General features: G+C 44.3%; 2 protein-coding genes across 4 annotated transcripts; one reads left to right on the top strand and one right to left on the bottom strand.

Annotated features, from left to right (window-relative positions):
- Positions 1–350: 350 nt before the first annotated feature.
- On the top strand, positions 351–8,635 carry capn3a (calpain 3a, (p94); the record flags this gene model as incomplete). 2 transcript variants are annotated; one of them, XM_080849585.1, is made up of 21 exons in its annotated part: positions 351–602; positions 1,744–1,813; positions 2,416–2,534; positions 2,638–2,771; positions 3,020–3,188; positions 3,348–3,431; positions 3,670–3,764; positions 3,885–3,962; positions 4,170–4,330; positions 4,576–4,745; positions 4,877–4,888; positions 5,111–5,319; positions 6,443–6,479; positions 6,921–6,998; positions 7,201–7,258; positions 7,366–7,430; positions 7,714–7,782; positions 7,860–7,938; positions 8,080–8,196; positions 8,454–8,512; positions 8,609–8,635. In XM_080849585.1, 21 exons carry the CDS (start codon positions 351–353, stop codon positions 8,633–8,635), a joined length of 2,142 nt encoding a protein of 713 aa, XP_080705711.1. The 2 variants fall into 2 exon arrangements, with proteins under 2 accessions (XP_080705711.1, XP_080705710.1); XM_080849584.1 differs by having other exon boundaries at positions 6,921–7,034.
- Positions 8,636–9,745: 1,110 nt separating this feature from the next.
- Positions 9,746–22,647, bottom strand: znf106a (zinc finger protein 106a). 2 transcript variants are annotated; one of them, XM_080850598.1, is made up of 19 exons: positions 21,812–22,647; positions 18,809–20,656; positions 18,083–18,500; positions 17,926–17,995; positions 17,149–17,303; positions 16,950–17,010; positions 16,509–16,865; positions 15,423–16,194; positions 15,066–15,112; positions 14,523–14,674; positions 14,194–14,328; positions 13,731–13,847; positions 13,443–13,634; positions 13,235–13,297; positions 12,952–13,071; positions 12,722–12,793; positions 12,510–12,581; positions 12,246–12,392; positions 9,746–11,929 (listed from the first exon to the last, which is right to left on the bottom strand). In XM_080850598.1, exons 1-19 carry the CDS (start codon positions 22,051–22,053, stop codon positions 11,873–11,875), a joined length of 5,097 nt encoding a protein of 1,698 aa, XP_080706724.1. In that variant the 5' UTR covers positions 22,054–22,647; the 3' UTR covers positions 9,746–11,872. The 2 variants fall into 2 exon arrangements, with proteins under 2 accessions (XP_080706724.1, XP_080706725.1); XM_080850599.1 differs by having other exon boundaries at positions 14,523–14,671.
- Positions 22,648–24,359: the final 1,712 nt, after the last annotated feature.

Below are 24,359 nucleotides of genomic sequence, written 5' to 3'. Positions count from 1 at the left end.
ATCGTTAGGGAACCCTCATTGTTCAGTGGCCAATGGGAACCCACTTTATGAGTGTGTATGTATGCCCATGTAGTTAGGTGTGTATGTGTGTGTTTTTGTGTGTTTGTCTGTGTGTAGGTGTGTGTGCATGGCCAAGGGAATGTTAACATACGTTAGATGAATGTCTCATTCTTCTAGTGGCAGTGTCCACTCCATAACCAGGTGCGAAGGGACGTCATTTGGAGAGCCGGCCAATCAGAGATTAGCTGTTTGGATTTATGCCAGAGATTTTTAGGCTTGTAAGATTTTACCAGAGGTGGCCAAAGCCATTTTTTTATCAGCAACAAAAAAAGTCCATCTGGTGAGTCGTGATGCCCTATACTCCGGCTGGCTTTTTCTGCGACCGGTTGATCCGGGAGAGAGAACGCAGGGATGGGGAAGGATCTTTGAGCAAGCCATTGCGCTTCAGCGGACAGGACTTCAACCTGCTCAAACAGGAGTGCCTCCAGAAGAAGACCCTGTTTGAGGATGACACTTTTCCAGCTACCGTGGAGTCCTTGGGATACAAAGAACTGGGTCACAAATCCAACAAAGTCAAGAACATCGTCTGGAAGAGACCCAAGGTAGGATGGGCATGTATGAGAGACATGGTGGTCGCAGGAGGACATGGAGCTGCTGCTCTCCTGTTTGGGATCTCCTTTGATGGAAGTGTTAGCTAGCTCAAATTAAGCTAATGTAATAACAGAGGGAGAGCTATACTCCCAGGAAGATTTGTGCATTTGTAAACTTTTGTAAACACTGTTTGGATATCTAGGAATTTAAATTTGAATAATCTTTGAATATAAAAACGTAACAAAAGCACAGTTCAGTGTTGCGCATGAGCTTGGAGTTAAACGTGGAATGGGGATTCAAACCTGCTAGCAATTTTTTTGGGGAGAATGCAACTAAATACTTCTCCTGTTAACTCTGATGAATATGGCAGCTAAAAGGTATGCTGGTTGTCTGTTACTTACTAGGTGATGGGTGAAAGAGCAAAGAACTAATTTTTTTTATTATTAATTAATTGTTATTTTAAAATCTATATGTTTGGGGGTAAGGGCTTATTGTTGTATTTGTCTTTCATGTCATCATGGATAATTGTATGGATAACTCACTGTGTGATCTCATACACAAGAACTGAGTCAAATGCTTTGTTAAACTGTCAATGTACAATGCCCAAATTATTCAGTCACTAAAGGGTTTAAAGCATCGTATTGAATTATATATTATATATATTTGGAAAAGCCTTCATTGTCATTGTATCCACATACAACGGAACTTGGATACAATTATGACCTAAATGTATAATTTCTTTTGCAAAACATGTTACAATATAGTACATATAATAGTGAAGAAAAAAAAGAAGCAGCAGAGAATCCACTGGCCCAAATAGCAATCAAAATGACCATCACTAGTCAATTATTACAGCATAACAGTTGACTCATAAATACATTTGTATGCTGATTTAGTCTGTACTTACCATAGCAGAGGGCAGACTCAGTGAATTAGGAATCTTAATCTCCCTTTCTGTTATTTTAGACTAAATACCATCACTCTAACTATACATGAGATGTCCACACTTGTCAATATATGGGGATTTCTTTCAGACTTTGCACCTAAAAAAGATAAACAAACCATTTCATTCCTTCCTAACTGTCAGGCTAATTTAGGATAACTCTTGTAAGTATTAACTTTTCACTTCTAATATTTTCTTTGATTTTACAGGAAATTTGTGATAATCCCGAATTCGTTGTTGGAGGAGCCAACAGGGCAGACATTTGTCAAGGAGACCTGGGTAATAGACTTATACACAATGTCTTTATTTAGTGCAGACACAACAGCAATGTCCAGATTAGATGAAGTCCAATGATCTTGACAAAGACTATGTATGAGTGAGAGAGAGGTGGGTGACGAGGTGCACAGAGCCAAGAGTGACCCAGGTCATCAGGAGTGAGAGGCTGCGGCTGAACTTGTCTGACCAGGCTAAAGTGCGGTTGATGGGACCTGGCTAGACCCTCTCTCTGGGGCCCTGGCTAGACCCTCTCTCTGGGGCCCTGGCTAGACCCTCTCTCTGGGCCCCTCTGCATAGGCCTCTTCACCTGGGGCCACTCCACATTGTGCTTACTCTACTGGAAGGGAATCTAGGCTGCAGCACTTCTCATTGTTCCTGCATGAACATGAAAAATAAAAGGCATCCAAGGGGACAAAGGTGTGGACATGGTGCCCCCTTCCCCCCTAAAATGGGCCCACAAAATACTGATGTCAGCAGGGTCGTGTTATTTTGGCCATTGCAAAAGCAGTCCAAATACGAAATATGAAAGTTTTTGACTAATTGTTAGTGAGAGAGTAATTATGGTGACTGTGATTAATTGTCAGGTCTTTCCATGGTGTGAATAGGTGACTGCTGGTTGTTGGCTGCCATTGTTTCTCTGACACTCCATGAGAAGCTGCTCTACAGAGTTGTCCCAATAGAGCAAAGTTTCAGTGATGGCTATGGAGGAATCTTCCATTTCCAGGTGAGTGCTGGCCACCAACAGTGATGTTCTGTATGAAAGCATAGTCACCTGTGCGACTCTGTTACTTCCAAAAATCCCTCTGTCTTCCATGTGTTCACTGTAGTTCTGGCGGTATGGTGATTGGGTGGATGTTGTCATCGATGACCGCATCCCCACCTTCAACAATCAGCTGGTGTTCACCAAGTCTGCCGAAAGAAATGAGTTCTGGAGTGCCCTTTTGGAAAAGGCCTATGCCAAGTGAGCTTTCTCCAGATTTTGAAAAAACAAGTTGTTAATCCATTCTTATGAATCAGTCTACACTAGATAGGGCCATGGTATATTTTGTATTGCACCATCAATCATCCACAAGCTTTTGCGACTATCACATTTTCATTTCCCTATTTGTGGCCTAATCTGTGTACATGAGCATATGAGTGTTTTGGGTTTATTTGGGGGGTAATTCCGGTTAATATATAATTAAAATGACATCCTGTCCCCTTCTCCAGGCTGCATGGCTCCTATGAGGCTCTGAAAGGAGGCAACACCACAGAGGCCATGGAGGACTTCACTGGAGGAGTCACAGAGTTCTATGAGATGAAGGAAGCCCCAAAGGAGCTCTTCAAGATCATGAAGAAGGCCTTGGAGAGGGGGTCCCTCATGGGCTGCTCCATTGATGTAAGAGAGCTACTGGACCCCCTGCACTGAAACCCATTCTTCACAGCTAAATATGCATCTTCTATTTGGTGGTCTGGTTGGATGGCCAAGATGAATAGTATTAGGACAGATGGAAAAATGGATAGATGTGTAGAGTAAAACTGATGTATTTATTCCCAGTCTCTGGTTCCTGCTCGTTTTGAGACTCGCACAGTTACAGGGCTTGTGAAAGGACATGCTTACTCTGTGACAGCTGTTGAAGAGGTAAGATGCTTTGTTTGAGTATTAATATCTTTTATTATTTTAAAATGAATTGTATGGGAGTACATGAGCTGGTACTGAGACAAGGCCAAATAATATGTTTGACTAATATCCCTTGATTTGTGATGTAAGTATTGTTTAGCAATATTTTTTGTTCTGTGTTTCACCAACCATAAGATGTGTATTTTAATGTATCATGAACCTTGAATTTTAAATTGTGGCATGGTGTGTTTTTGCTCAGTGTAAGCAGTCTCAGCACAAGGAATCCAAAGTACGCCTGGTGCGTCTCCGCAACCCATGGGGTCAGGTGGAGTGGAATGGACCTTGGAGTGACAAGTGAGCCATCAAATTATTTTTGTTAGGTTTTCTATGCAAAGCTAAAGCTAAAGGGTCTAAAGTCCACTTACTGTTATCTCTACAAAGTCATTCTAATGTAATTTGACCTCATCTGTTTAGCTCTAAGGAGTGGACCAGCATCTCTAAAACCGAGAAGGAGAAGCTTCAGCATCAGAATGCTGAGGATGGAGAGTTCTGGTGAGCAACATGTCAAATAGCAACATGTCAAATAGTATATTCAAATGTATGCCTGTGTTCAATTTAACATGTAAAATAGTCTATTCAAATGTATGTCTGTGTTCAATTTGGCAATGACAATAAAGTACTTTGAACTTTGAATTTAGCACATTGAAGCTGGACTTTGTAGCATACTATCTATTGAAACAAACTTCATTTGATACTCAGGATGTCATTTGACGATTTTAAGAAGAATTACACCAAGATTGAGATCTGTAACCTCACCCCTGATGCGCTGGAGGATGACAAGATACACAAGTGGACCGTGTCTGTCAATGAGGGACGCTGGGTGCGAGGTTGTTCAGCAGGTGGCTGTAGGAACTACCCAGGTAATAAAAAACACACTCACACACAAAACTGTAAAATGTAAAAATGCCAGTGTAAATAACCATTAGAGAAAAGTTACACAGCCCCTGCCCAGCACAATGTTGCATGTGAAGCTTTAGTACACCTTAGAGAGCCATACATATGTATGCAGTGTATAATGCAAATTATTCTGCAGTGTAAAGGAAATAAATGTGTTCACTGTCTGAATAGCAGCAAGATCCATGGTAATATATTTTCCTTTCTGTAGATACTTTCTGGACCAATCCCCAGTACCGTCTGCGACTCTTGGAAGAGGACGATGACCCAGAGGACAATGAGGTTGCCTGCACGTTTGTCGTGTCCTTGATGCAAAAGAACCGCAGAAAAGAGCGCAAGATGGGTGCAAACTTGTTCACCATAGGATTTGCCATCTATGAGGTGCTGCTACTGCACATTTTTCAAAAAAATGTCCATGTCAGAGAGAGATAAGTTAAGTTATTGAAATTCACAATAAACAAAGACATTTTAGAATGTTTGTTTTAATATGTTTGTCCTTCCTGTCTCCATAGGTGCCAAAAGAGGTATGGTATTTTGTCTGAGACCATCAACATGTTTTGAGACCTGCTCAGTATCACGGCTACCTCAGTGTATGCGTATGATTGCACAAACTGCCATCCTCATTTTTTGTCACTACATTCCTTTGTAAACTCCATTTATTACATGAATGAATTATTGAACTGTTTAGACGCTGTATATCACAACCTCCTCCATGTTTCCCCTGTTGTCATCCACCCCTGTGCCAGATGCACGGAAATAAGCAGCACATGCAGAAGGAATTCTTCCTGTTCACTTCCTCCAAGGCTCGCTGCAAGTCTTACATCAATCTGAGAGAGGTGACCCAGCGTTTCCGACTGAGTCCTGGGGAGTATGTCATCGTGCCTTCCACCTATGAACCCCACCAGGAGGGCGAGTTCATCCTCCGCGTTTTCTCTGAAAAAAGGAACACCTCTGAGTGAGTGGGGGCGGAGGGAGAATAAAGGGTTCACTATGAGTATCTCTGACTTTGGTGACCGGGATTTTATCTAGGTCTCTTGCTGTGCTGGGGTGTTTTGAAGCGTTCGGTGCTTTCAGATTTGTTTGCATGTATTCATGTATATTAATGTTTATTATTCATGTAAATCATGGGCTAGTTCTAATTTCATGGTGTATTTAAGTGATTAATGAGTAATATGTGATGTCTATTTAGTAGTGATTTGAAAACTTTGTCTCTTTGGGGGTGGGAAGAAAGGCAAAGAAAACGGAGTGGGTTGAATAGGGGAAGAGTGCGGGTAAGGGTTGGTTCGATTGGGGGTGTGGGTGTGGGGACAAAACCACCAAGGACAAACAATTTTAACGGCGATTTGATTTGTAGACCTGGAAGAAATCGGCCCCAGTTCGAAGCTGTAATGGAATCTTTTTTAGGACAAGCGACTTCAGATTTGGGCACGATCCGGTAAACATTCCCTTTCAGAATTAAATTTCCATCTGGTCTGCACCCAAATTGACCCAGAATAATGAAGACGTGGCCTACTGTGGATTCACCAGAGACGTGCTTCCAGTGTCAGGAATCTTGGGAAGACGGAGATCAATGCAACCATCAATTCCTCAGTCATAGGGCATTTGGTGTTATAGATAGAGAATTTTATTATAGAGGAATTGTCAACATGGAAGCATGGAAGACACTGTTTAGGTCTACCATTCTGAACCAGAGTTGGCAGAGTGGACTGTCGACTGAGACGACCAGCAGAAACAAGAACACTACAGGAGAAAAGGCTGAATTCAAAGGAAATACGTCTTCAGGATCTAAAATCTTTAATTTCTCTTTAAATATGCTAACAAATGAGCTTTTCTTCACAGTTTTATTAAAGACGGTAAGTGTTTGTGATTTGAAGTTGACATTGAAGTAAACTTCAATAACTAACGGCACATGTTAAGGAGTAACACTTCATTACCAAAGTGAAAAAATATTCCACCAGCTGTTAAATCACAATTTCTGAAGATGCCAAAGAAGGCTCTGACACGGTCTTGTAGTCCATTTGCTTTTTAACTTGTGTGTGTTACTATGATGATCACTGTTTTCATTGATCTCTACTCAGGGAGATAGAGAACAGGATCGAGGCTGACCATCCGGTGGTAAGTATCCTTATATTAACACCCTCAACTTAGTGTCTGCCCTTATATATTTGCAGTTATACTCAATCTCACTCAATATATATCCTTGTTAAGAACATATGGAGCTCATCAGGGTTGTATGCCTGGACCTTTATTATCTTGTCAACTTTGTAGTGAACATTTGTTTTACTAGCATGAAAATGGAAATATCACAATGGAATTATTTTTAGCAGTCTGTTTATTTGAATTTCCTATTGATACAAAAACATTAATAGATATCAAAACATTAGTAACCAACAATGGAAAAACTGTTTTTTTTAAATACGTATTGTGTTTTTATCCCTCTTTTCATATTAAAATTAGTGTCCACAAACCTCAAATAATGAAGGAAAAACATAACAGGGCAAATAAGAGCATGACTTCTCACTATTTCTGTGTCTGTTTGCCTCACGTGCCATTCAGCCAGCACCAGCTTCAGCAGGCGAGGAGAGTGAGGAGGACCAGCAGTTCCGGACCATCTTCCAGCAGATTGCGGGGGATGTGAGTACTTGGATACCAGGGAGTGCTGGGGGGATTGTGAGTATGGTGGTAATGGGGTAGTGGTTACTTCATTTCTGTTGCTGTCATACCTACATTCAGTACTCCTGGATGGATGTTGACTCACACTGCAAAATGTGGAGATGCCATCTATAGCGTATAGTCTGCAAATACACAAACTTGCTCTGTCCTCTCCACCTCACAGGAAATGGAGATCTCAGCCAATGAGCTGAAGAATGTTCTGAACAGGGTGGTTTCCAAACGTGAGTAAGATGATTCCCTGTCAAACATCATGCTAATGCCAATTCCATGTCTTTTTTAACTCCCCATCTTTGTTTCTTTTTCCCCCTTTTTCATTTTCTGTACACAGATAAGGAAATGAACACGGAGGGCTTTAGTTTGGAGAGCTGTCGGAGCATGATTGCCCTCATGGATGTATCCTTAGTATCGAGAACATCAGCTAGCTTTATCTGCGCGGTCACTCTATTACAATGAGATTGCTTGCGCAGTCAGAGCATATTGCGCTGATGCTACTGATAAGACTAGTAAAACAATAAAAAACACATAACCTGCCAGATTCCACTACATCACAGTTGTACTTGGCAGGCAGAGATTAAATCATATTGTGCATGTCTCTGCTCTGTACACATAGCCATTTAACTAATTGATGGAAGTAATTGGTTTAACATTGTTTTGTTTCTTAACCATATCGGTCCAGATGGATGGGACAGGCAGACTTAACCTTCAGGAGTTTAGGCATCTGTGGAACAAAATTAAACAGTGGCAGGTATGTATGTCTCTAGCTACCTTCACTCATTGTCAATCTCTTTGATCTCACTTATCGTTATTCTTTTGTATTTGTAGGGAATCTTTAAGCACTATGACGCTGAGCAGACTGGATGCATTAACAGCTATGAGATGAGAAATGCCGTGAATGATGCAGGTTAGACCAAACTGGTATTTTTAAAACATGAATTCAACTCAAGCCTTACCAGGCTATAATAGTATATTACCTAGAGACTGACATCAAATGGACTCTAATGGACTTGTCGCTGTACAGTTATTCGTTTTGTGTACCATTCAGGTTTCCGTCTCAACAACCAGCTGTATGACATCATCACCATGCGCTATGCCAATGAGAGCATGAACATTGACCTTGACAGCTTTGTCAGCTGTCTGGTGCGGCTGGAGGGAATGTTCAGTAAGTGTGAGCCCAAGGCTGTCTCATCGAGACATACAGCAGGCAGTCAGTCAGTCAGTCTGTGTACTAATACTTGTTTTTTGTCATTGCACACACCCTAGGGTCTGCAGAAGATGCAGAACATCTTGTGGTGCATAGTCAAGTAGTATTTCACATAAATACTCAGGGATATATATGACAGGTTGTTAGGCACAGAAACCTGCACTGATCCCTTGGGCTTGGCCTTAGCCTGACCCGAAACACCTTTTCTCTTTTAGGGGCGTTCCAGGCCTTCGACCAGGACGGTGATGGCATGATCAGGCTCAGTGTTCTTGAGGTGAGAAGAAAACCATGCATGAGCAAACCCTCTTTAGGTCAATGTTTTCATAGCTGACAATGGATTAAATCATGTCCTTTTTCTCCAAAAATACAGTGGCTCCAGCTGACCATGTATGCCTAGACGGGCCCCTGTGCCCCTGTGGCCTTCTGGGCATCCAGGTGAGCCACATCTCCTCTCTGCAAGGACCAGAAAATGACCTGCCTTTACCTCAACACTCAATGTGCCAGTCAAGACCACCAGGAAAACATCTCAGCACAACACAGTATCTGTCTCTTCTGTGTCGAGCATCCTGTAGTTTCCCTTCTCCGCACGTACCATCATTCACCATTTCCTCGACCCTCTTGGAAGTTCTCCCTCTGTGATCAACTCTCAGGTTCCTTACAGCAGCCTCTCATCACCCATTCATTTCAAATTTGTGGACTGTTTATTTTCTCCCCCCAGCATTGTTCAACTTTTCTCTCAGGCACACCATACACACATACAACCTCTATTTTTTTCCTGTCACAATACCATACCTCACCATCAGCTCTTCTTATTAGCCCCCGAATTATTATCTTATACATCCTGTGGGAACTTGCTTGACACCGTTTTACCAAAGCTAGATTCCACAACTCCTACCACCATATATTGTTATTTTAGTTTTCTTTTGGTGTCTAAACCCAAACCCACTTGCTCTCCACAAGGTCTCTCTCTGTGTGTCCTCAAGGGCCATAGATGCAGCAGGGCTTCCACTCAGGCCAGTGTATTCACCCATTATTCTTGTGGGAGTTACGTCTTCATCGTTGGTTTTGCTACCTAGTCAATGCCAGATTCTGCAAGTTCATCAGACATACCTTCAGACTGAATGAGAACATTTTCAGCAGTCTTTGTGAACTCTCTCCCATTACTGTAAGCGGATGACGTAGAAAAGCATTATGGTGAAGGGGCAGCATTCAGGCTTGGGGGAAGGAAAGAAAATCACCTAACCATGGAGACAAACGTGGGTTTGGACTTAAGGTTTTTTTGTTGTGGTTTCCTATTAAAAGCTTTGGGTCGAATGAGTGTACTGGATTTTTAACACTTTAAATTAATAAATAACTGTTGTTCTTGGTTGGAGTGCTTCTCGAGGATTGCAAATTCTGGATGTTTTTTATATTTTCAGTGTTACTGTGAAACCCACTGCTCTTAGGGTCTTCACTGGAATGAAAACATTGGATGAATTTAACACGGCAAAAATGGAGCAAACCATGATTCTGCAGAACATCTCTTTTATTTCAGTCTTTTTTTTTTATCTCTCAACAATTTAGTTCTTACAAAAACATGTTATAAGTTCACAGCACTTTAATGAACACAATTCTGTCAAAGAAGAAACTCAGGAGCACTTGTTCAGAGATCAAGTGAATGCTCAACCCAGCGCTACACAACAGAGAAAACAACCCAAAAAAGACTTCCAGTAATCAGGGCGACTCTTGGGGTCACTGGGTATAATATAGAAAAAAAACTGTTGCAAGACATGGTATCAAACTCTGTGACAAACCATTAAGAATGTGCTAGAAAGGATCACTGGGTGTTTTAAAAGCTGTAAAATAGCTCCCTTTTATAAAGTCACATGAAGAATGACTGAACATGAGACTGCATCAAATTACAGCTACTCATGGTGGCAGTAGAGTCCACCCTTGTGGTGGCAGATTTGTAAGCCATCGACGTGTGTGTGTGTGTGTGTGTGTGTGTGTGTGTGTGTGTGTTAGTTCTTGGGTTGAGGTATGGCATGGGAGGGGGATCATGGTACTTTGTACTTTCAACCACTTCCCTTTTAAAATCACCTCCACTGGCAACCTCCATCACAAACACTACACAACTAGAAAATGCCTTCCTGCTGGCACAGAATCGTCCCACACTTCTTGTCATCACCAACACCAAAACAAAAAAGAAAACTGTAAAAATCAGACCACATACAAAAACAATTACCCCAAATATGTGGGACTAAAAGTTAAAAAATACCTCCCATTCCACTGATACAAACAAAAAGCCAGGAAACATCCCCACAAGTTAAATGTGGTTCTTAGGCTCAAACACATTCACACACATAATTCACACCAGGATAAGCAAAAAGTGCCATTTCTCTGGACACCCTCACTGCAAACTCAAGTCTTTCAGAGCTTAATCCACAGACAGAAATCACTACACAGTGCCCCACAGACCTTCCACTTTCCTTCTCGGTGAACACCACCACTTCTCGCCACTTAGAAGCTCTCAACTGGCCGAGAAACTAAACATATTAAAAAAATCTTTAGGTGACAAAGTTTAGTTAGAAAAATAAACTCAAGTAAATGCTTAAAACTGTCAACGCACCCATACAGTATTCTACTGTATTTGAAAAAGACCACTTGAAAATAAGGAGGGGAAGAGGTCAAAACCAAAAACATCCTCAAAGCACAGTGGGAGTTTCTCTATTCTCTCCAAGAGGTACCACTGACCGGGGATAAAGTCACAACATAGTTGCTCAACAACATACACAAGTACCATGCTTTGACAACTCACAATACTCCAACTAAAAATATATCCCTAAACCCATGCCATATGCATTATTTAAGAATGGAATAGCACACGGAAAAAAAAAAAAAAAAAAATGTTAAAGTGTGTGTGTGCAGCTGGGAGAGCAAACTCTTCAACCAGGTCCTAAGTTTCTTTCCATTAAAGAAGTTATCTTTAAAGTCATTTTTTCGTCTTTTTTTGGTCAGTTATTCTTCTGATCCTTCATATGCACATAATCATGTAAGATCAGAGTAGATCAGATCAGAATCAACATATGTAGTAAAAGATCAGACATACTGTCCAGAAACTGATTCACAACATCCCTTCTCAGGAGAAATGGACAGAGTTGCTATGGCAATAGAAGGTGTGCAGGCTCTGGCCTGTCTCCCACAGAGAGTATACGCTTAGGAGGACATCATGGAGACAGACATGGAAAATATGTGACATGAGTCTCTAAAACTGGTCAACCAAAACACAAACCTCTCCACTGAGAAGGCAAGACTTCATGCCCTTGAAAAAAAGCACTTCCTTGCAATTATTTCAAAATTAAATCTTTTTTTTTTTCACCAAGACAAAAATAATCTGCCCACAAGGTCCCCAGCTGGATTATCCAGAGAGGTCTCATTAATTGGGCCTGGCATTCTCATGGTGTGTCTGAATCCCCCCTCTCAGTGGAGACTGTTGGTGTCTGATGACAGAAATACAAGATGGAGGAGCAAGAGCTCCAGTATAGAGTTTGCTATGGGATCTTCCCAATATGGGAGAAGTAACATGAGGGTATGGGGGGAGGGGATCAAGCGCATTGCAGTAAACCCCCTCCTGCTGGACCTCAATTTTGGCCCCTCAAGGCTCCATTTTGCTGTCGTCCTCTGCATGCTTCTGCATGTGCTTCTCAAGCCCCTACATGGTAGAAAAAAGGCCAAAACACAAATCAGCCCTCACGTCACCTACACTACACAGCAGAAATATACTGGGTGTATAATCATATACAATACTATGTATTATCAATATATATGTATATTATTCTGTATTCTAGTACAAACATTAACTTAAAAAAAGACTAAATGAATTTGCAAGCACAGTGAGACAAATATAATTGTAATAGGTTGTATCTTTTAAAAGGTGTATCGGAGACCCTACCACACATGTATGGGCAGAAGAGTTACTGTGCTATAGATAATGGATGTTAAACTGGTTGGTGCCTCTGGTGTCATACCTGCTTGGAGCCATTTCGGGCACTGAAGAAGCAGTCACAGTTCCTCCAGCGGCACTTGAGTATCTGCAGGCCAGGCGTGGCGTGGTCCTGGAGCAGGTGCTGCTGAAGGTGCTCCATCACTCCAAAGATCAGAGAGCAGCCGTGCCACTGCACACACACACACACACACACAGTTGAAAGCATAGCTCTAAGGTATTTCATGAAATAATGACACACAGACTTGTGCATAAACAAAGTTAGAAAATACACTGTCATCAGTATTACCAAGCAGCGGTAATTTTGGATCAGGTTGAGCTTCACAGCTCGCACAGCCCCGTCATAACAGCCTGTGTAGATCTATAGCACAGAGGTAATGCGTCACAATCCAAAAATGGCTATTAACAAGACTATTATCTTTTATTATTTTTTTTTTAAAACAAAAAACACTGATAAGAGAAATAAGGAAGTGTAACACATTTTGTCTGCCATGGACTCACCATACTTTTGTGTATGACCATACACATCGTCATGTCAGAGTGTCCACCATACACTTGCAGCCGATCATGAGACTGCAGAACAGAGCAAATGTAAGAGGACAACCAGTGGATGCGTCCCCTACCAGTAGGCCTGCAGGCACTGTATACGCCTGGGTAAAGCTGATCACTAAACACAGCAAGGGTCCAACCATCTGTTTTAATAAAATAATCTGATTCCCAGAGAGACCCACCTGAAGCTCATAGACCCGCACCAACTTATCCAAGCAGGCAGTCACCATCACTTTCCCCAGGATGGCCACCACAGTGACCGCATGGCTGTGGCCCTTATAGATGCGCACCAGCTCTCCTGTCTGAACACACAGATGAGAGAAGACCATAAAGTTCTTAAGTAGAGAATAAGACCTCAAAATGCAAACATACAGAATGGATAATATCAGAATTACAGTACTGGACTTTCATTTGATCAATTGTAGTGAGCACATTAAATGTTGCATGAAAGAATGATAAACATACGTGGATATTGTGCGCATGGACAGACTGGTCACTGGAACCACTGAAGACCAGATCATTCACAACCTGATGGAGACATTTGGACAGATCAGATCTGGTACAATAAAAGTAATAATAAGAATAATAATAATAATAATAACAACAACAACAATAATGACGACACATACAAACACACACATCACCACATCCAACACACACACACACCCCTCACCTTCATGCAGAGCACAGTCTTGGAGTGTCCCTCCAGTGTGCGGAGCAGCAGTCCGTTCTTGGCGTCCCTGACACTGATGGTGCTGTCGTAGGAACCAACCAGCAGAATACGCCGCGCGCCCTCCTGTGCTGTTGCCAGGCAACTTACTGCCCGGGGCCCGTGGCAGTCAAACACTTCCAGCTGCCGATTGGTCTGTTGGAAGAGGCGGGACAGGAAGTCACCAACACCTAGTTACCTACCATCCCAGTTTCTTTCCTACTTCTAAACAGAGATGAAGTGTGCTCTGACCTTGAGGCTGAAGGTCATCACTGATCCATTGGCCAGGCCTACAAACAGCACCTTCCAGCGGCTGTGCAGGCAGAGCACCCGGTCTGGCAGAGAGAGCTGCTCCACACAATCACCCGTCTGCAACAGAATACAACCCATTAGCAGTATGACAATGACGGCAGAAGAGACAGTGGAGGGAGAAAAGCTTAATGACTCCAGAGGTGGGATGAGTAGGCCAAATCTGTACTCAAATAAAAGTACCGTTACTTTATAATAATAATAATAATGACGACAAGTAGAAGTAAAAGAACTCATCAAACTCAAGTAGGGAGTAACTTTATATGATGATCAATTAATCTATGTATTACATTCAAATTGGTTGTGATTCACAAAATGTTTTAATGCACAACGTAAAATACAAATAAATAAAAATGAATGAAATAGGGAAAGGTCTGGTAGCAGACTGTGCAGTTGGGAGCCTTACCCTGAGGCTGTAGCAGCGGACAGTCTGATCACTGGAGCCAGAGTACAGCCGCGGGGCCACACCCGGCCCTGACGACAACAAGATGCAGTTCACCTTGGAGCTGTGGCCTTCAAACACGCTCACGCACTGACGAGTCTGCCCCAGACAATTCACATTTACAAGACAAAACCGCCGTGAATGTTAACATTTCTCTGACAGCATAACAACTTCACAGGGGCTAGTGTTGGCAATGGTACCTGTATGGGCTCACACAAACTAACAGGGCAGTGTAAGGGGAGGGCCAAAAAGTGAAGTGCCTGATTGGAATCAAACAGGATGGTGGAACTCACGCTGAGGCAGAAGGCTCGTATGGTCCTGTCCCCAGAGCAGGTGTACAGCAGCCCCTCGTGGATCTGCATGTCATGCACTGCCTCCTGGTGGCCCTCGAACATGCCCTCCGTCGGCTCGGCTTTCTGCTCCTCCCCCGCTTCAGACACATCTGCTGAGAGCACATGAGAACACACGTATAAGGGTTCATGCACACCCACACACGTAACCATACACCACGGCTGCAGACATTCCCATCCAATGGTTGTGCACTTTCCTTAGCTGCCATGTCACTTTGTCTTAGCTCATCCATATACAGACATACGTGTAGTGCCTATGGAGAGTCAAATGTTTCAATCATCAGGATCGTCCTGATACCCGGTCCACCCTAATGAACTGCATTCAAATTCTGCTTATTAGGTCATATCTCAGCTCTAAGAATACCTTGCCCTTTACAGTCATCCAGTGTCTATTCAAAGCATACTCTGATTCTGGTACGTGTTCAATCATCGCCTTGGTTTAGTAGAGATGAGAATCAGAAGTGTTAACTTCCTGTCCAGACCTACCTGCTGAACCTTTGCGCAGCTTCCCAGTCAAGACGGTCGAATATTTTCTGGAACAAAGAACATTAAAAGCATGTCAAGAATAATCTGCATTTGCAAACTTCTTTTTCTTCCAGTCCGCATTCCTATTCTATAACTGTCTGTAAAATGACCCCACATAAAAGTTCAAAGTACAAGCACAAGACCAGCACCCCGTCCCTCCTCATCAACACTCCAAAATGAAAGGCATTCTCAGGCTAACAAGTTCAGGCGACTCAAGTTCTCATGCAGAGATTGCATTACAGTTCTCATGGCAGCATGACGTCTTTTCCCCATGACAACATTTGCACACTAAACTCAACCCATGGCAGTGAGCCTTACTCGTCAGTCTTGATGGCGGCGCTGGCTTTTGGCATCTCACTGGTGGAGGTCACCTCATTGCAGGCCACCTTTGGCAGCTCTTCTTTCAGGCAAGCTTCAGGCGTGGCTGGGACTGGGCAGCACGTGTTGGTGGCCTTGGATGCCCCCACCTCCATCTTCACATCCTCTTGGTCCGATACGTCGATCCTGATCACCTCGTCGACTGCTGCTGCTGTTTGATGCAGCTCCACCATCTCCAGCTCTGAGGAGTCGGAGGCATGCAACTTCAACTGTGTGAGGGTAGGTGGAGAAGTCCTCTCCGTTGAGAGACCCTCTGCAGACTGCCCTTTGACCTCACTGTCATCGTTGCCGTTGTTCTCCTCCTCCTGCTGCTGCTGCTGCTGCTGCTTGTCTGCGGAGGGGGAAGTGGAGGTGCTGACGTGGGAGGCGCTGGCTCGTCGTTTGGGCCTCAGTTTGCGCACGAGTGTCCTGGATGCCGCCGACTCGCCCTCTGACTCAGAGTCACTGTTTTCCGTTGGTGGGCTGGTGCCCTGAGCCTGGCGAAGCATGCGCTTCTTCTTCAGCTTGCGCACTTTCTTCACGCCCTTCACGGCCTGCTCTAGCTGAGACTGCAGCGGCTGTGGCAGGGAGGCATCCAGGGCGCGGGAGCTCCTGCGGCTGGACGCGGTAGAGCTCTGAAGCATTGGGGCACAGCTTGACAGGGCAGAGCTGAGGTCCATGCTTGACTGACGAAGCTCCACCATCTCGACTGATGTAGACTGAAGGTCCAGACCTAATTAGGAATAGAAAAAAATAAACTTGAGGCTTGAGGTTGAGGCACGTTCAATCCCCCGCGCAAGTTTAGAAGCGTGATGCCCAATATGTTCTCAGATCGTCTATACATATCTTACCAAGTAATGATGGGTGCAAAAACAACAACGACAATTTAAAATAAGAATAAAAGAGAACACGCAATGTTACACTTTTCATCATGTCACAGGGCTCTACTTGTACGGCACTTCAGCACATTTATTTAATTTGGGTTCTTACATGGAAATATTATTCAACACCCAAGACCAAACATTGTGAAGGCAGGGTAGGTAATACCTGAGAGCGGTGCAGTGAAGGCGGGGAGCTCAGGCGTGGTGCTATGGAGATTTGGTACAGGGCTCTGGGCTGACTTAAGCTCCTCAGGGACGCTGCAGGGGGAGAGGGGCTCCAGCTTGATGACTAAGGGCTGGGTGGTGGTGGTGGCAGGGGTGGGCTGGGCAGGGGAGAGGGGCGAGAGAGGAGCAGCACGGTTCTGGCACACAGGCTGGCCCTTGTCAAAGGCCAAAGGAGTTTCAGGCAAGGGGGAGAATGGAGAGGAAGCAGCTACTGCCATGGAGATGGCTGCTGTTGGCACTTTTCCAGGGATCTCGTCAATGCTCGCTCCTCTGGGCAAACTTGTGTGCTGCAAGTCATCTACAAAAAAAAAAATGTTTTTGTTACACACCACCCTTTCCTAATGAATTTCATGAGAAGAAATCATGTTCGTGTTCATGTTACCTTGCATTCCTTTGAGAATATCAATGCGGCGTGTTCTCAGTGTGCTCATCTCCATTGTAACCTGAAAATGTCAACAGGATTGGGGCATAGCACCCTTAATGACTTTACAGATGGGACTAACTTTCACTGTAATCTTTTGATTCAGCAGGTATTTCCCAGATAAATTACACATGATCCCTGAGGTAGAGGAGAAGCATACCTGCTGTTTCACCACCAGGAGGCGCTGGACCTCCATGTATGCAGCCTGCAGGGCAGCACGAGCATGGATCAGATTTTGGTCCACTCCCTGCAGAGTCCCGCTCAACTCTTCTTCTCTTAGAGAAACAGCCAATAACTGGTCCACATGAGAGCGCTCTACAGAGACATGAAAAGATTGTGAAAAATAGGATGTTAGAGCCCTTTTAAATTAAACGTTGCATAGCCCCAGTGTCAAGTTTGCCACAAGACCAATGCACTATTTAAAGTAACACTATGGAGTTTCTGGAGCCGACAAGTATGGGGCTACCTTCTGCTGGACAATTCAGTAACTTATTTGCTGTCTTGCTTTGTCTTGTTTTGCACTTGCTTGATGTTTGACTGTGTTAGGAAAGTTGTTGACTCGCTAGTTTGTCATAAACAAAGTAAGTTAATTTCAACAGGTTTCACTAAGTTTAGCCGCTAGCAAGACATCTCGTTAGAGTTGTTAGCAAGCTTGTTTTAACACGCTTTGTCTTGATGCTAGTAATAAGTTATCTCGCGTTGGCTTATTTGTAATGTAAGTGTAAAAAAGCTATGTTGGCGAGTTTTGCAGTGAAACATCAAGCAAGTGTTTCAACACAAGACAAAGCAAGACAGCAAATAAGTTACTGAATAGTCCAGCAGATAGTAACCCCCTACCTGGCGGCCCCAGAAACTCCATAGTGTTACTTTAATGGAGTAATATTTCAAGTATAATGAACTCACACATTGAGTGCATGAAATGACACTAGCAATGTACCTTTCTTGCCCTTGAGCTTTCTTCTCTTATTCTTTCTTTCAGCACATGCAATTTCTACAGTTGGAACCTCCTGCCGGAAGAAGAGAGTAAACATGGTGTGAAGCCTGCCAGTAACTAGCAACAACTATTGAGATATTGAAGAAACCATTCAGCTTACCCCTGCTGCTCTTCTCTTTTTCCCTCCACTGTGACTCTCATTCAGCTCCGCACCCGACATGCAGCTGCTGTCTCCCTCCACAGACTCAGGAGCCTTGGCCCTGGTGTCCTTTGCGGCTTGGGTCGGCCCAGGAAGAAGCTCTGTGAGGTTCTGTCCTGGGATTTCTTTGGGTCCTGGGACAGACTGGCAGAAGCTCGGTCTGGCATCTCTAACATTGCTGGCTGTGGAAAACAGTGACAAGCTGGTGGAGGTGCGATCAGGAGCAAGGCTGCTCTCTGATAAGCTGCGCTTGCGGGATGGAAGGGGAGCCAGGGTGCTGCCCAACAGGGATTCCCATTGGTATCCTTCACAAAGGGGCTCTTCTCCCTCCATTTGAACGGCATTCTCCTGTTCATTAGACACCATCTCGATGCCAAACCTGAACAGTCAAAGCAAGTGACAGTTGAGTCGTCACAAGACAATAAATATTGTATGGAATCGTAACAGACAAGTAAGACTTAGTGTTCCCCGTTTACCGTTTTTTTTTTTTTACATTTGGATAAACCCCCTTATCGACTTTAAATGCAGAAAACAAGAAAACAACCTTTCTGTGAGTGGTCTACAGTTTATTATAAGATACAAATAAACTTTGAAAATGGTGTTTTTGATTTTGTGTATATATTTAAAAATGTACCAATCTTTATATTTCTCTATACTGGCAAACTCCTCAAACCTCATGTAATGTACCTGGGTAAACCTTTGCCTTTCTCCTGTTTCTTCCTGCTGACCTCTTGGTACACCTGGTCCCAGTTGACATTGCGCCGGGACCCGGTGGAACTGATGAGCTCTCTAAGGATGGGCTTCAAACTGGAGTCCTTCTCGGCTTCATTCTTACGTGTGCCACTCACGTTGCGGATGCGGCGTGCGATGTTCAGATTTGGCTCATGCCCCGGACCGGCCTTCCCTTTAGTTGTCATGTGTCGGCTCAGGTCCCGCTTGAGGCAAGCAGGCAGTGCCAACTTACTTAGACTGGGCACTGTGGCATTACCATCACAGGGCGCTTGAGTGCTTGCATCCCCTCTCTGTGTGTTACCATCAGAGCTGAAGCCCTCGTCCACTGTACGCAATGCCTGAGCTGTAGCAATCATGCTTTCGTCATCTTCCTCTTTCACTTCCTCCTCATCCTCTCGGTCAGCAGTGGAGGTACTAACTTGCACAGACTGTAGGGACAGGCATTCGGTCTGGCTTGAAGCATAGCTCATGCCAGGTGGGCTTCTATCAGGAGCAGAGTCCCCTTCAGAAACAGGCAGTTCAACCTGACAGTTGGCACTCTTTCTCTGGTCTTGGTCGGCTTCACTTCTGGGGCTCGGCACACACTCATCAAGCTCCTGAATGTGCAATACCGTCTCAGTGCTCTGCTCTCTCCAGGGTTCTGCAGAGGGTCTCTTGTCCAGAAGAGTCTCTTTGGCTTTTCTTAGCATTTCAGAGAGCAGACGCTCTTGCTCTGTCGCGGAGGCTGTGCTTCTACAAGTGGGACTTAAGACTCCTGACTCTTCGTGTCTGGCTGTTCTGAGGTGGACAGAGTCCTGACTGGATGCTCGACTAAGGTCAGCCCTGGAGGGGTAGGGTAGAGGTGCTTTCTCCATGTGCTCTGGCCTTTTGTTCTTATTTTTGCAGGGTGAAGTGGCAGTGGGGCTTCCACTGGTGGTGCTGCCACTGCTCTGGTGAAAACTGTGCCTTTTCTTTCTATAATCTTGGTCCAAGTTGTGATGTTCTGAGGGCAGGTGAAGTCTAGATCGCAAGTGCCTCTCTGGGAGCCTACCACCACGGCCTGGATCATTCTCCATGGAGGAACTCTGACCATCCATCAAAGGTGGTACGTCATTGAGTTTGGACGAAGGGTATGGCGCCCAGCGATAATGCTTGTCTCCCTTCGGACCAGGTCCTTTGTTCTGATCTAGTTCTCCACTTGAACCTTCCCTGCTCTGGTATACCTTCCTTGGGCCATCCTGCCCCCGGGAATACTTTGGGTTATCTCTTCCTAAAGATTGTGCTGACTTAAATGACTTAAGGGATTTGGTGGAGAGATCCCTGGAAGTCTCAGGCTGCTGCCCCACTTTGAAGGGTTCCTTGGAGGGTCGCCACTGTTGGTGTTTGTCTCTGCTATTGCCTACATCCTTACCACCCCAGTTCTTGCCTCTGAGATACTCAGGACTTTCCCTGTAGTCATTCTGCCTGCCACCATGGCTGTGGGCTTGCCCATTCAGGCTGCCTTCAGAGTAATCCGCTCTGCTCCAGTTCTGGAAGTTAGGTGGCACTTCTGCATGCCATGTTGCACTTTTGTTATGCCTGCTTTGGTGGTGGTTCCAGCAGCCTCTGTCCGAGTTGCCGCCTCCCCATGCCTTCTGCCAACTTGACATATCCCCCCACCAGCCTCTAGGGGGTGGAGGCACCTCAGAGAAGTTCCAATCCCATGATGCCCTGTTCTGACGAAGCCATGGCTTTGACCCGCGGCGCTCCTGTTGCTCCTTCCGCTGTTGCTCCTTCCGTTGTTCTTCTTCCTCACGCTCCTGTCTGGCCGCAGTTTCCTGTATCCTGGGTAAAAGAACAAAGCCAAACATTCACAACAGTCACAAGTTAGTGTCTACACCTGGAGATAACAAGACAGAGACCTATAAAGTTAGGTCTCTGTCTGCAACAAACCCTTCCCAGCAGCAAAAAAAGTTGCTATTTTGTTATAAAGAATGCAGAAGGGAGGCGTGATACTGCAGGACCATGTGTCAAGAGAAAGAATGAAAGTGAACCATGTGCCGTTGCCAGGAGAGCCTGACCTCATGGGGCTGAGCAGAGAAGGATAGACTTTGGCATGTGACAAGACAGCAGCTGCACCCAAACTCCTGTTAGTGACGACCACACCACCCCGTTACCCTCCCCCACTACAAGTACAGGATGTCAAACAACTTTCTCTGCCAAATGTAACCTTCGTGTAAATTTCAAATAAGGCACAGTATGAAAGGCACAGAAAAATATCCACTTCTACATTTAAACCCTTAATTACTTTAAATGAGGAACTGTGTAGCTTTAAAATATGTAGACATGGAACCAAAAAACAGGATACAGTTATTGTGGCTTTTAGTTGTAAACATGGATTGTTCCTGATATTCAGTTGCAAACAGCCACACCTCAAATTAAATTATATTGCATAATATTTTAGAGAAGCGCTGGCTTCCTTTTCTTCAATAGGATTTACATTCACTCACCTACTAAAATTATTTGCTTAAATTAAATAATTCCTCTTAAAAGAATACAAATGTGTGAAACCTTTACTATATGGCGTATAGAGCCTGGTTCTCATGCCAAGGTGAGATGATATGTATAGAATATAGGCTGTGAGAGAGCAGGCAGTCATGGCTGTTTCAGGCTCAGTCTCTCGCCACCTGACATCTAACTCCAGAGTCGGCCCTGTTTTGCAGCACGATCTAATTTAGAATAGAGCACCATGACGCATGCAGGAACTTCCAGCACAGCCACAAGACGGCACACTATCAGCCGCAGTTTTGTTAACTCCTTGTTTGCATGTGTACAGCGGGGGAAACACACTGCGGTTCTGAATAGATACCAAATGTTGCCTTAAAATGTATTTACTGCTACACAAAATAAGGATACAAATAAAAATAATGGATATAAAAAGTACAGAACGGTTAAGAAAAAAGCATGTCATAAATCAAAACAGACAGACTTGAATGGTACCTTATGAGCTCCTTGCGTTTCTCTATGAGCTGCACCAACTCCTTATCGAAATATTCCTCCTCGTGGTCACTGGCTCTGGTCTGCTGCTCGTGAGCCTCCACGCACTGCTTATGGACGGGGCTGGAGATGTGGTCAGCGTAGTCCGTCAGGCCCGCCACCTTCACCCCACACACGCGACACTCATGGCCACAGTCCCTGGGGACGGAGGGGGACATCGGGCGGTCAATGTAACCTTCTGGCATGTCTATCTGCTGCTTCCCACGGCTCTCTCGGTCAGGTATGGTTAGACTGTGTTTGATTATCAAACAGCCAATTCAAAAACAAAAGGTTTTGCAAAGTAACAAAGAAAAAATAGAGAGATTAAAAAAGACAAAGTGAGGACTCCAACACTTGGCAATTTCCATGAAAAACAAAACAAACCAAAAAAATCTTCCTTCAATCAGGAGGCAAACACACTTCAAACTGAAAAAAGGCAAAAAGGTCAAAACGCCCCCCAAAAAATGAAAGAAAAAACAAAAGCTGGGTCTTCTTGATCGAACAAGGCGGGGTGATGCAAACAGGCCAAGGCTGCCTTCATGCCTGGCGCATGCCGGGTGTTGAGCGAAGACTGCGGTTGTCGGAGTGGGGCAGTGCGGAGAGGAGAGGAGTGGTGCCCAGGCCTCTGTGTGGCAGCCGCAGGCCGGAGCTCTAGCACGCCGTCATGGTGGTGTCTCTCTGCCTGGCTCTGACAGCTGCTGAAGGGCAGCGTCTGCTATTCTTTCATCCCTGGCTCTGCTTTCCCCTTGAGCTGCCCCTCCTTCACTCTCTCTCTCTCTCACTGTCTGCCTTTCTCTCTCTCTCTCTCTCTCTCTTTCTCTCTAACTTTCTCCCTCTCCCTTTTTCCCCTACACCTCCCTCTCCTTCAGAGAGCTTTAGGAACAAGCATCCAATCCGGCATTAGCTGCAATCTGAGCTTGCTGCAGCTGCACCAACACCCCTAAACCCATCCCTTCTCAAGTTCCCCTCTAGAATGCCACTCTGGTGCAGTGATGAGGGAATGCTGGTATTTGGGCAGTGTGTCTCTCCACAAAGTGTGTCATGGCATCGCGCCCATAGCAAGCCCTGCCTGTTTGATTGTCTGTTATGTAGTGTCTGTTTTTTGATGTTATCTTCTAAATCCATATATAAAAGGGTATTTATACAGCAATTATGCACTGAATAGAATCAAATCCAAAAGGTCTCATTCAGTATACCAATAACCATTCTTTTTCTGTTTCAAATAGGAACAGCAAAGTTCTCTTTTCTGCACGAGAGACTGAACAGCTGCTCAAAAACAACACCTTACCCTTGACTCTTAAAAATATCCCTGGAGATGAAAATTAAATCAGTTTAAAATGACTTCAGAGTGTGACAAGTTCTGCATGAAAACACACCACACCCACCCACACAGACACACACACACCTTATCATGACATTTCACTCTTTCAAATACTTGTCAGTGATCTCTCCAACAGACATTTGAGATAGCCAGTTATCATGAGTATCCCTCGCCTGTTGTTCCAATGGTATAGTGCCTATATATAACCTGGAGCAGACAGCTGCCCTAGTACTCCCTAGAATAACCAACAAGGCACGTGTCTACCAGCACACGTGCTTCATAGTTTCCATACTAGGTTCCATAAAGCACAAGACAAAACAGACCAACCATAAAAAGACAACATGAATAACATCTACATGACAGCAAATGACCTTGCCTCTACCTGGCCTTTACTGAGAACATCAATGCCAATGGATTTCTTAATGGTCCAGAGATTGGTGGGCTAAAGAGCTAGTTGAGTACACCCAGAAGGGAGAGAGTGTGTTAAATATTGTTATCCAAAAGTGGCCTAGTGTGTCTAGCCTTCACAAGTCCTGTAAAAACTCACCTGCCCCTCAGATTTTCCAGCTCTCTGTGATGCAGCATGCTCCTCATGTGCTCATCCATTTCCTGGAGACAAACAAGGACAAACAGGCTCATATAGACTCCTCTCACTCTAATGTTATGTTCTTAACTCGTAGTGGTCAAGTTGTGTCTTGTCAGGTGTGTTTAGGACAGCTTTTCAAGGCAGGACATTTGGAAAATGTGATTAACCTTCCATGGGCATGATGCTTTGAGAAAAGAAAAACCTGCTGAAGACTAAGGCTGCAGTTGGACAGTCTGTTCTGTCGTCTTTTCCTAATCACACTTTGATGGAAAAATGTGAAGGAAAATTCATAACAATGTAGGAAAAGACAACTGTGGTGCTAAGAGAATACTACTGCACTTCGACTTAGCTACTAATTATGCAAAGACAGATGTTATTGCTGTGGGTAACGTTGATCGGTTGTTACTGCTGCAAGAAATTGTGGGGTAGTACCATCTCCTTTCCTTCCGTAAAGGATGGTCCAGTGTACCAGATTGTAAAGGATACGGGAGGAGGCACTAAAGCCCTCAGTAAGGAACCTTACAATGTCATTCAACTCATTAAGGAAACTTCCAAAGCAAAGAGACAATTAAAACGGGGCCTAATATTGCTCAAGCATGTTTGTA

The sequence above is a fragment of the Sprattus sprattus genome (genome assembly GCF_963457725.1).
Source record: "Sprattus sprattus genome assembly, chromosome: 13".
In the NCBI taxonomy this organism is placed as follows: Eukaryota; Metazoa; Chordata; class Actinopteri; order Clupeiformes; family Clupeidae; genus Sprattus; species Sprattus sprattus.
Note: the sequence above shows the minus strand (reverse complement) of the source record. Positions and strands in the feature narration are given on the sequence as shown.